The following is a 12,163-nucleotide window of genomic DNA, read 5'->3' on the forward strand; positions in this document are numbered from 1 at the left end:
TAGAAGCAGAACCAATCCATAATTGATAATATTAACAATGTACGACTGATATACATGAAATGTTTATAATATGTGTTTGCTTCTAATAAAACATTTTTTTTTTAAATAATAATAAATCGAAGGTAGACACAAAATGCTGGAGCAACTCAGCAGCATCTCCGGTGAGAAGGAATGGGTGACGTTTCGGGTCGAGTCCCTTCTTCAGACCTTTTTTTGGCTTTGTTAGCTTCTGCTTTGTTCGGCTACTAATCCAGGCTCACGTGGTCTCAATCCCTTTGTATATCTGTTTTCCAGCTGGAACTGTTGTTCATCCAGAGACGTCTGTGCACGGCTAGAACGTAGCAAACTCAATGGCCTTAAGGGTAAGTATGAAGTGTTTAATATCTTCTGCTCCACACATGAATTGCTTACTAAGAATCTACTTTGTCCCACGTGCGTTTTTTGTCTCCGCATGCACTGTTCGATGATTAATGTCATGAGATGTATTCCACGATACGAATGAATGAATGAATGAATGAATGAATAAGTTTATTGGCCAAGTATGTACACATACAAGGAATTTGCCTTGGTGCTCCACTCGCAAGTGACAACACGACATACAGTAAACAATGAAGAATAAAACATAAAACATTAAAACATTAAGAATAGAACATTATAGTTCAAACACGTGAATGAAATAAAATACCAATCTTTTCCTCTCACAAGCCTTAGCGTGGTAAGTCTGTGGAATCCATTGCCACAGAAGGCGGTGGAGGCCAAGGCATTGCATATTTTTAAGGCAGAGATAGATAAATTCTTGATTAGTGCGGGTGGCAGGGATTATGGGGAGAAGGCAGGAGAATAGACAATAGGTGCAGGAGTAGGCCATTCGGCCCTTCGAGCCAGCACCGCCATTCAATGTGATCATGGCTGATCATCCCCAATCAATACCCCGTTCCTGCCTTCTCCCCATATCCCCTGACTCCGCGATCTTTAAGAGCTCTATCTAGCTCTCTCTTGAAAGTATCCAGAGAACCGGCCTCCACCGCCCTCTGAGGCAGAGAATTCCACAGACTCACAACTCTCTGTGAGAAAAAGTGTTTTCTCATCTCCGTTCTAAATGGTTTACGTCTTATTCTTAAACTGTGGCCCCTGGTTCTGGACTCCCCCAACATCAGGAACATGTTTCCTGCCTCTACAATGTCCAAACCCTTAACAATCCTATATGTTTAAATAAGATACCCCCTCATCCTTCTAAACTCCAGAGTGTACAAGCCCAGCTGCTCCATTCTCTCAGCATATGACAGTCCTACCATCCCGGGAATTAACCTTGTAAACCTATGCTGCACTCCCTCAATAGCAAGAATGTCCTTCCTCAAATTAGGGGACCAAAACTGCACACAATACTCCAGATGTGGTCTCGCTAGGGCCCTGTACATCTGCAGAAGGGCCTCTTTGCTCCTATACTTGACTCCTCTTGTTATAAAGACCAACATGCCATTCGCTTTCTTCACTGCCTGCTGTACCTGCATGCTTACTTTCATAGACCGACGAACAAGGTCCCCCAGATCCCCTTTTCCCAATTTGACGCCATTTAGATAGTAATCTGCCTTCCTGTTTTTGAAGGTCCACTAGTTGGGGCCGTGAAAGGGGTGAGGAGAAAATAGCAGATGCTCAAAAGAGACTGCCTTATAAAAAATATTTACGAAAGAACTGCAGATGCTGGAAAGAAAATCGAAGGTAGACAAAAATGCGGGTGAAACTCGGCGGGTGAGGCAGCATCTGTGGAGCGAAGGAATAGGTGACGTTTCGGGTCGAGACAAAAATGCTGGAGAAACTCAGCGGGTGAGACAGCATCTATGGAGCGAAGGAATAGGTGACGTTTCGGGTCGACCCGAAACGTCACCTATTCCTTCGCTCCATAGATGCTGCCTCACCCGCTGAGTTTCTCCAGCATTTTTGTCTGCCTTATAAAAAATATAAAGGTTTGCGTGCCATCATTGATTATACAGCCGTGAAAAACAACAGAGGCAGCAAGTGTCTCAGTAAAATAATATCGAAATCTAACAGCAGGGTGAAAATTAGACATTGATTTGAGAGCTACATGTTGGTGGATTTATAGCTTCTGAATAAACAAAATGATGTCCACTTCATGGAAAGCAACTTGTTGGTGAGAGTAAATGGTCCGTGTCGTTTTCTGCAGGTAAGAACTACATAGAATACAAACATGATGGCCAATCCATCAAGATGATTGAGTGTGCCCGTATACACGTAAATTAAGCATAGCCACAGACGCATTCTCCCACATCCACGCTCCTTTCCCAGTCTAAAATGTCCAATATATTGGAGTCAAACAACATGGGAATAGGCTCACAGATAGACACAAAATGCTGGAGTAACTCAGCGGGACAGGCAGCATCTCTGGAGATAAGGAACGGGTGACGTTTTGAGTCGAGACCCTTCTTCAGTACATCTTCCGAAACATCACCTATTCCTTCTCCCCAGAGATGCTGCCTGTCCCGCTGAGTTACTCCAGCATTTTGTGTCTCACTTTGGTGTAAAGCAGCATCTGCAGTTCCTTCCTACACATGGGAATAGGCTCTTCAGCCTAACGCATCCATGCCGACCAAGATGTCCCATCTAAGATAGTCCTACCTGCTTGTGCTTGACCCAGATATAGTCATAGAGTGATACAGTGTGGAAACAGGTCCTTCGGCCCAATTTGCCCACACCGGCCAACAATGTCCCAGCTACACTAGTTCCACCCATGCATTTGGTCCATATCCCTCCAAACCTGTCCTATCCATGTACCTGCCTAACTGCTTCTTGAACGTTAGGATAGTCCCAGCCTCTTTTGTCTTAATGGACAAACAAGAAATTTTTGTTAGAATATGGTCTCCATTCATTGACTATTTGAAGGGGTAGATCGGTCCAGCACGGGAACCTAACCGAAGCTTCAACTCAGGATTAGGTGAAAAGTTACACTTTATAATACACGAACCTATCTCCAAAGATGTATTATTAGTAAATCATTCCATTCTTTTTTTTAATCTTGACATTTGTGTATTTTTTTTTTTCCTTTCTCTCTTACTTTCTATCTTTAAAAGAAAAACTAGAAGCAGAACCAATCCACAATTGGTAATATTAATAATGTACGACTGATATACATGAAATGTTTATAATATGTGTTTGCTTCTAATAAAAATATATATTTTAAAAAAATAAAAAAATAAATGTTTCATAGATACATAGAAACATAGAAATTAGGTGCAGGAGTAGGCCATTCGGCCCTTCGAGCCTGCACCGCCATTCAATATGATCATGGCTGATCATCCAACTCAGTATCCCGTACCTGCCTTCTCTCCATACCCTCTGATCCCCTTAGCCACAAGGGCCACATCTAACTCCCTCTTAAATATAGCCAATGAGCTGGCCTCGACTACCCTCTGTGGCAGGGAGTTCCAGAGATTCACCACTCTGTGTGAAAAAAGTTCTTCTCATCTCGGTTTTAAAGGATTTCCCCCTTATCCTTAAGCTGTGACCCCTTGTCCTGGACTTCCCCAACATCGGGAGCAATCTTCCTGCATCTAGCCTGTCCAACCCCTTAAGAATTTTGTAAGTTTCTATAAGATCCCCTCTCAATCTCCTAAATTCTAGAGAGTATAAACCAAGTCTATCCAGTCTTTCTTCATAAGACAGTCCTGACATCCCAGGAATCAGTCTGGTGAACCTTCTCTGCACTCCCTCTATGGCAATAATGTCCTTCCTCAGATTTGGAGACCAAAACTGTACGCAATACTCCAGGTGTGGTCTCACCAAGACCCTGTACAACTGCAGTAGAACCTCCCTGCTCCTATACTCAAATCCTTTTGCTATGAAAGCTAACATACCATTCGCTTTCTTCACTGCCTGCTGCACCTGCATGCCCACTTTCAATGACTGGTGTACCATGACACCCAGGTCTCGCTGCATCTCCCCTTTTCCTAGTCGGCCACCATTTAGATAATAGTCTGCTTTCCTGTTTTTGCCATGGTGTGGCAGTTTCCATTCTTAAATGGTGTGACAGTATCAGCATATTGTATCTATCTTCGGTGTAAAACAGCATCTGCAGTTCCTTCCTACATGTATATTCCACAGATGTTGCCTGGCCTGCTGAGTTACTCCAGCACTTTGTGTTTTTTTTTTGTAAACCGGCATCTGCAGTTCCTGCGTCTTCATTAACCTTTGTCTTCCTGTTTGCGGGCAGTTTGAAGCCGAATGTCCCGAGGGCCTGTGTCCCGGTTGGAACGTGACGGTGAGGGGTGAACCAACCTCAGGAGCCAAAAGGTAATCGGTGGTGTTGGTGTTGGCTGCCGTGATCATTGTTTGTCCCCATGGAGACATGTTCCTTGAGGGAATGAGGCGACTGTCCCTGTCATCATTTGTATTGTATTTATTGTATTGTATTCAATTTATTGTCATTATCTCATATTAGAGACAACAAAATGAATTTTCCTTACAGTCAAGTATCATAAAAAAAATAATAAATAAATAAAACATTAAAATTAAAAAAGCACAAACACAGAAGTCCACGACACAACAGAACCACAACACAACACAGTGGCACCAAAGTTGAGGAAGGTACCATAGTCCAGCCAGCCTCCTTCTGTGGCGCAGCGGTAGAGTTGCTGCCTCACAGCGGCACAGGTCCCGGTTTGATGCTGACTACGGGTGCTGTCTATACGGAGCTTGGATGTTCTCCCCGTAAAACATCATCAGAGACCCACACCACCCTGGCCACACACCCATCTCACCACTACCATCGGGAAGAGGGTACAGGAGCCTGAAACCTGTAACATACAGGTTCTTCCCTTCAGCCATCAGGCTACTTAACACTATAACCTCATATAAGCTCTGAACTACAATAGACTATTATTATTATTATTGTACTATTATTGTTTGTTTTTTGAGTATGTGTGTACGTGTATATATATATGAGTCGACTCATTACAAATATATATGAGTATATGTATATATACACACTGAACTTTTTTTCTCTCTCTCGTTTATCATATTATTTACAGTGTACTCTGTTTACATATTCTGTGAATATGTTTACACAACTGATGATGTGTCTGATTGGTAGCAAAATCTCCTAGTGGTCATCCCCAAGAATGTCAATTGTAGTGAAAAATCTTAGGGATTGTAACATCCAGTCCTACTGATCAATCTGCTGCAGCAAGTAAGAATTTCATTGTTCTATCCGCGACACATGACAATAAAACACTCTTGACTCTTGACCGTGTGGGTTTTCCCCGGGTTACAAGAGAGAGTTAGATATAGTTCTGAGGGCTAACGGAACCAAGGGATATGGGGAGAAAGCAAGAACGGGGTACTGATTTTGGATGTACACAAAAAAGCTGGAGAAACTCAGCGGGTGCAGCAGCATCTATGGAGCGAAGGAAATAGGCAACGTTTTGTCCTTCGCTCCATAGATGCTGCTGCACCCGCTGAGTTTCTCCAGCTTTTTTGTGTACCTTCGATTTTCCAGCATCTGCAGTTCCTTCTTAAATACTGATTTTGGATGTTCAGCCATGATCATATTGAATGGTTCGAAGGGCCGAATGACCTACTCCTGCACCTATTTTCTGTTTCCATGTTTCTATGTGCTCCTGTTTCCTCCCACGCTCCAATGACGTGCAGATCTGTAGGTTAGTTGGCTTTGGTAAGTTGTAAAATTGTCCCTAGTGTGTGCAGGTTAGTGTACGGGATGATCGACGGTCGGCACGGACTCGATGGGCCAAAGGACCTGTTTCTGCATCTCTTTCTCTAAAGTCTAAAACTGATCTCCTCTACAACACGTGACCAAAATCAGACACATTGCCAAAGATGGGCACAGATCCCTATCCCTGACCAGGTGCGGGCAGGTGAGGGTGGACATCAGGTGAGAAATGAAGCAAATCTTAGTCCAAAATTCCACCTTCCAGTTGAAAAACAATTGTAAATGTAACTCTCCAGCAAGCCCCACATCTTTCACCATTGCTGTGTCGCTTCAGCTCCCTCTGTCTCTACTCCTCTGAAATTGCTCCTTTTCTACAATGCAATACAATACCACTACACGACAATACATAGAAACATAGAAACATAGAAATTAGGTGCAGGAGTAGGCCATTCAGCCCTTCGAGCCTGCACCGCCATTCAATATGATCATGGCTGATCATCCAATTCAATACAATACAATGCAATACACTGCACTACTCTGCACAACACTACACTACACGACACCATACCACACTACACTATCCCTTCGGCCCACCGAGTCCACGCCAACCAACAATCCCCTGCACATTAACAATATCCTACACACACTAGGGACAATTTACATTTACACCAAGCCAATTAACCTACAAACCTGTACGCCTTTGGAGTGTGGAAGGAAACCGAATATCTCGGAGAAAGCCTACGTGGTCACGGGGAGAACGTACAAACTCCATACAGACAGCGACCTTGGTCAGGATCGAACCCGGGTCTCTGGGCGCTGCAAGCGCTGTATGGCAGCAACTCTACCGCTGGGCCCCCGTACCGTCCTATTGACAGGACTTGAGAGCCTAAGCTATGGGGAGAGTTGGAGCAGGCGAGGAATTGCCTCACCTAATTCCTCTGGCAGGTAGACAAAAGTGCTGGAGAAACTCAGCGGGTGCGGCGGCATCTATGGAGCGAAGGAAATAGGCAACGTTTCGGGCCGAAACCCTCCATAGATGCTGCCGCACCCGCTGAGTTTCTCCAGCATTTTTGTGTACCTTCGATTTTCCAGCATCTGCAGTTCCTTCTTCAATACTTCCTCTGGCAGTTCGTTCCATGCACCCACCTCCCATCGTGTGAAAAAGGCATTCAGAGCTTCAGCCCATTTGCCTGGCTGATCAATATCCCATTGAAGAGAGGTATCATGTGTGGTAATGTCATAGGTTTAAGAAAGAACTGCAGATGCTGGAAAAATCGAAGGTAGACAAAAATCGTTGAGACCCGAAACGTCACCTATTCCTTCGCTCCATAGATGCTGCCTCACCCGTTGAGTTTCTCCAGCATTTTTGTCTACCTGTGGTAATGTAATCACCAGTTTCATCAGCTATGTATTCTGTGTATTAACTGTCTATTTGAAAGCCTATTTATATCTTATACGTCAAGATCCCAGTGAAGTTATGCAGTGAGAAGGTGAACTATCCATGGGGTGTTAATCTATAATTCACACTGTGCAAGGCATTTATGTGGCCCACTAATTGCTTCATGCTTTAGATCGCATGGGATCCAGGTAGAGCTAGCTAACTAGTCAACAGGGATTGCCTTTGTGGTCGGAAGTAGACTGTGGACGTGGAAGGTTGTTGCTTTGGACTGGAGACCTGTAAGTAGGTGTACGCCTCAGCAGGCATGGAATTCGGTATCAAAACAGTAGAGGTTACATTCCCTCATCTTCACCATACAAAAACATAGATGCTGCCTCACCCGCTGAGTCTCTCCAGCATTTTTGTCTACCTTCGATTTTTCCCGCGGCTGCAGTTCCTTCTTAAATAGTTTGAAGTTTAGCTGGTGTTTGTAGTGTTCCCTTCAACCTCGAGGTCGTGGGAAAGAAATGGTTTCAGAACCTGGAAGTCACCTCTTTCAGACTCCTGTACTTTCTGGCAGGAGTGCAATGAGAGCGTGGCCAGGATGGCGAGGTTCTCCGATGATGCCTTTATAACCATATAACAATTACAGCACGGAAACAGGCCATCTCGGTCCTTCTAGTCCGTGCCGAACACTTACCCTCACCTAGTCCCATCTACCTGCACTCAGACCATAACCCTCCATTCCTTTCCCGTCCATATACCTATCCAATTTATTTTTAAATGATAAAATCGAACCTGCCTCCACCACTTCCACTGGAAGCTCATTCCCCCCCCCCCCCCCCCCACCCCCCCCCCCCCCCCCCCCCCCCCCCCCACACACCGATCAGTCTGAAGAATTAATCTTGCATCCTTTTCCTCCAGAGACGCTGCCTGACCCCAGGTTACTCCAGCACTTTGTGTCTATCCGTGCTGTATTACTCTCTGATCTAACAGACAGGCATTTACTTCAGGAGACCAGGGGTGAGATGGGAATCAAGGAAAGAGAATGATGATAGATTTTGACCTCATGAAGGATTAACGAGGTAAATCAGCCAAGACGTTATAAAACATAGAATCAAACGCAAACTAATTATATGATTTCTTCACTTGCAGATTTGAAATCAATTTTCTGTGTGACAGAAGTGAAGCAATTGCATTTCATTTTAACCCGCGCTTTGCGGACTCGTTGCTGGTGTGTAATTCCTACCTTGCAAATGAATGGGGCAAAGAGGAACGGTCAGCAACATGTCCGCTCGAGGCTGAAGGACTATTCCAGGTAATTGTTCACGTGGGTTTCCTCAGGGTGCTCCGGTTCATTGTCTCCCGTAAATTGTCCCTCGGGCGTTGGATTGAACTGGCGTACGGGGATCGCTGGTCGGCACCGAATCGGTGGGCCGAAAGGCCTGTTTCCACGCTGTATCTCTCTGAACGAAACTATGCAGGTAAGGGCAGCACGGTGGCGCAGCGGTAGAGCTACTGCCTTACAGCGCCAGAGACCCGGGTTCGATCCTGACCACGGGTGCTTGTCTGTATGGAGTTCAGACGTTCTTCCCATGACCTCGTGGGTTTTCACTGAGATCTGCGGTTTCCTCCCACACTCCAAAGACGTACGGGTTTGCAGGTTAATTGGCCTGGTAAAAATGTAAAAATTGTCCCTGTTGTGTGTAGGGTCATGTTAATGTGCGTTGATCGCTGGTCGGCCCGGACTTGGTTTCCGCGCTGCAATTCTAAAATAAACTAAACTAAACTAAAAGGCGATGGCTGGAGGCCCTGTAGAAGCCTGGAGCTCGCCTGGATAGAGGGCCGCTCCATACGACCTAACGCGTGGACCAGACTTTGGAACTTTAGAAATGGTGCCAATGGTAGCTCAAAAAAGATGTTCACTGTGTTTTGCACATGTGACAACAAAGCATCATTGAATCATTGAACTGAATCGAATTAAAAGTTGTCGCCTGCCAACTATTTTTTAAGTATCAAGTACACTGGATCAGTCTGAACAAGGGTCAAATCCCGAAACGTCACCCATTCCTTCTCTCCAGAGATGCTGCCTGACCCGCTGAGTTACACCAGCATTATGTGTCTACCTTCGATATAAACCAGCATCCGCAGTTCTTTCCTACACACTGGATTAAATTACAGCCTTTAGTTTTGAAAGGTAAATTCAGCAAGGGTACCACTTAGAGATTAAACTGATATAATTTAAACTGCGGAGGAATTTCTTTCGTCAGAGGGTGTTGAATCTGTGGAATTCATTGCCACAGACGGCTGTAGAGGCCAAGTCAATGGATATTTTTAAGGCAGAGATGGATAGATTCTTGATTAATATGGGTGTCATGGGTTATGGGGAGAAGGCAGGGGAATGGGATTAGGAGGGAGAGATAGATCAGTCATGATTGAATGGTGGAGTAGACTTGATGGGCCAAACTCGCTAGAATTTAGAAGATTGAGGGGGGATCTTATAGAAACTTACACAATTCTTAAGGGGTTGGACAGGCTAGATGCAGGAAGATTTGGGGAAGTCCAGAACAAGGAGTCACAGTTTAAGGATAAGGGGGAAACCTCTAAGGACTAAGATGAGAAAAACATTTTTCACACAGAGAGTGGTGAATCTGTGGAACTCTCTGCCACAGAAGGTAGTTGAGGCCAGTTCATTGACTATATTTAAGAGGGAGTTAGATGTAGCCCTTGTGGCTAAAGGGATCAGGGGGTATGGAGAGAAGGTAGGGATGGGATACTGAGTTGGATGATCAGCCATGATCATATCGAATGGCGGTGCAGGCTCGAAGGGCCGAATGGCCTACTCCTGCACCTGTTTTCTATGTTTCTATGTTTCTATGTGACCGTGTGGGTTTTCTATGGGAGCTCTGGCTTCCTCCCATATTCCCGCTCCCAAACCTGGCCCGTTACGGTTTTCAGGCTCCTGTACTTTCTTCCCGATGGCAGAGTGAAATGAGAGAGCGTGACCAGGGTGGTGTGAGTCTCCGATGATGCTGGCTGCCTTTTTGAGGCAGAGACACCTGTAGATCCCTTTGATGGTGGGGAGGTCAGCATCCGTGATGGGTTGGGCAGTGTTCACCACTTTTTGCAACCTTCTTCCACCCTGGGGGTTCCGAGTTGCCGAACCAGGCCGTGATGCAACCAGTCAAAATACTCTCTACTGTAAAGCTTAGTTTTCCAGATACAACGTGGAATCGGCCCCTTTGGCCCACAGTCTCCTGCACCTATTTTCTATGTTTCTAAATGGCCTAATTCTGCTCCTATCACTTATGATAACTTCCATGAATACAAGGAGTTCACCAACTTTACTTTGCTTTTGCAATAGGTTGAAATATATTCCGATGAAGAATATTTCCACGTTTTGCTTGACGGGACTGCAGTTTGTCAGTTCAAGCATCGGGTGGACAATCTGAAATCTATCACCAGATTACAAGTCTTGGATGATGTCAACATCTCCTCAGTGGAAATCACCAAAAATACCTACATGTGATGCCGTGAGGTGACACCGCAGAGCTCAGCGACCTCTTGTCCGTGGAGGTGCGACTGAAGGAGAGATCAGAGCCCGGTCAAAGAAAATAAGCTCATGTTGGCAACCTTAATGACGGCTATCCTCCAAACCACAAATCTAATTATCGATCCAATACCCTAGTGAACATTTCAGAAGGTCTACAAATGTTTATGATTCACGAATTTCTGATGGAATTCTTGCACTTGATGTGACCACATTTTGCCACCAGTATAACAAAATTAATTATTGAATAAAAGGCCTTCAAGAGAAAAATGTCTCCTGATTCCATGAAAAGACAAAATGAAACACTACGACGGACATTTAACAAATAACGTGACGTTTACGAATAAAATGAATGTAAAAAATCAATAGGCTGAAGCAATTTGCGTTTACGACACTCCCCTGAGCAGCGAGCTCGGGTTAAGTGTGAGATCAGGAGATAAGGATAAAAGAGGAGCAAATAGTGAAGCCAGAGGAAGGGACAATGGGAGCAGTACGATAGCGCAGCGGTCGAGTTGCTGTCTTACAGGGCTTGCAGTGCCAGAGACCCCGTTTCGATCCCGACCACGGGTGCTGTCTGTACGGAGTTTGTACATGCTCCCCGTGACAGCATGGATTTTCTCTGAGATCTTCGGTTTGCTCCCACACTCCAAAGACGTACGGGTTTGTAGGTTAATTGGCTTGGTATAAATGTTAAAAAAATGTCGCTAGTGCGTGTAGGAAGGCGTAAGTGTACGGGGATCGCTGGTCGGCGCGGACTCGGTGAGCCGATGGGCCTGTTTCCGCGCTGTATCTCTAATAATAATAATAATAATAAATTGAATTTATATAGCGCTTTTCAGGGACTCAAAGTCGCTTTACAAGGCAAGGCAAAAACTAAACTAAGCTAAAACAAAGGTGGAAGTGGACTGTGATAAGTGCACTGTAAGTTGTATTCACTTTCATTTCATTCTTCTGCTATTTGAGGCAGCTCAGTGGATGAGAACATTCTTTGGTGATGGTTTAAAATGGATGATAGTGGTTGGCAATGGTATAAAATGGATGATGCAATTTGACAACAGAAATTCCATCTGCTGAGATGAGAGAGAAGTGATGAGGTTTAAAATGGGCTGCCATTTCACAATCACCAATTGTTTATTGATGTTATCGAGAAGAAAGGATACAATTCCTGCTGTTCCGGTGACTCTGGTGCCCACAGGCACTGATCCAACACCAGATTGCTTATCCATTTCAGTGTTCCTTGCCATGACTAATAGATGGCCATTTACGCCCACTCAAAATATGCTTCAGGATACTTAGCGTGAAAATAGAGAATGCCAAATGGTTTTTGGAGCTTTGGTAACTGATTCTATGCGATGCTTTTCACTTACTGGAATGGGTGCCGAGAAGATTTATGAGGATGTTGCCAGTACTCAAGGGTCTGAGCTATAGGGAGAGGCTGTGCAGACTAGGACTTGGAGCGTAGGAGGGAGGATGAGGGGTGATCTTATAGAGGTACACAAAATTGTGTGAGGAATAGGTCGGGCAAACACACAGAGTCTCTTGCCCAGAGTAGGGG

The 12,163-nt window shown here is 44.8% G+C and overlaps 1 protein-coding gene across 1 annotated transcript; it reads left to right on the plus strand.

Moving 5' to 3' along the window:
• The first annotated feature begins 284 nt into the window (after window positions 1-284).
• Window positions 285-10,878, plus strand: grifin (galectin-related inter-fiber protein). The gene is made up of 4 exons (XM_033040255.1): window positions 285-362; window positions 4,226-4,305; window positions 8,214-8,376; window positions 10,423-10,878. Exons 1-4 carry the CDS (start codon window positions 351-353, stop codon window positions 10,585-10,587), a joined length of 420 nt encoding a protein of 139 aa, XP_032896146.1. The 5' UTR covers window positions 285-350; the 3' UTR covers window positions 10,588-10,878.
• The last annotated feature ends 1,285 nt before the right edge of the window (window positions 10,879-12,163 follow it).

The sequence above is a fragment of the Amblyraja radiata genome, chromosome 22, assembly GCF_010909765.2.
Source record: "Amblyraja radiata isolate CabotCenter1 chromosome 22, sAmbRad1.1.pri, whole genome shotgun sequence".
Classification (NCBI taxonomy): Eukaryota; Metazoa; Chordata; class Chondrichthyes; order Rajiformes; family Rajidae; genus Amblyraja; species Amblyraja radiata.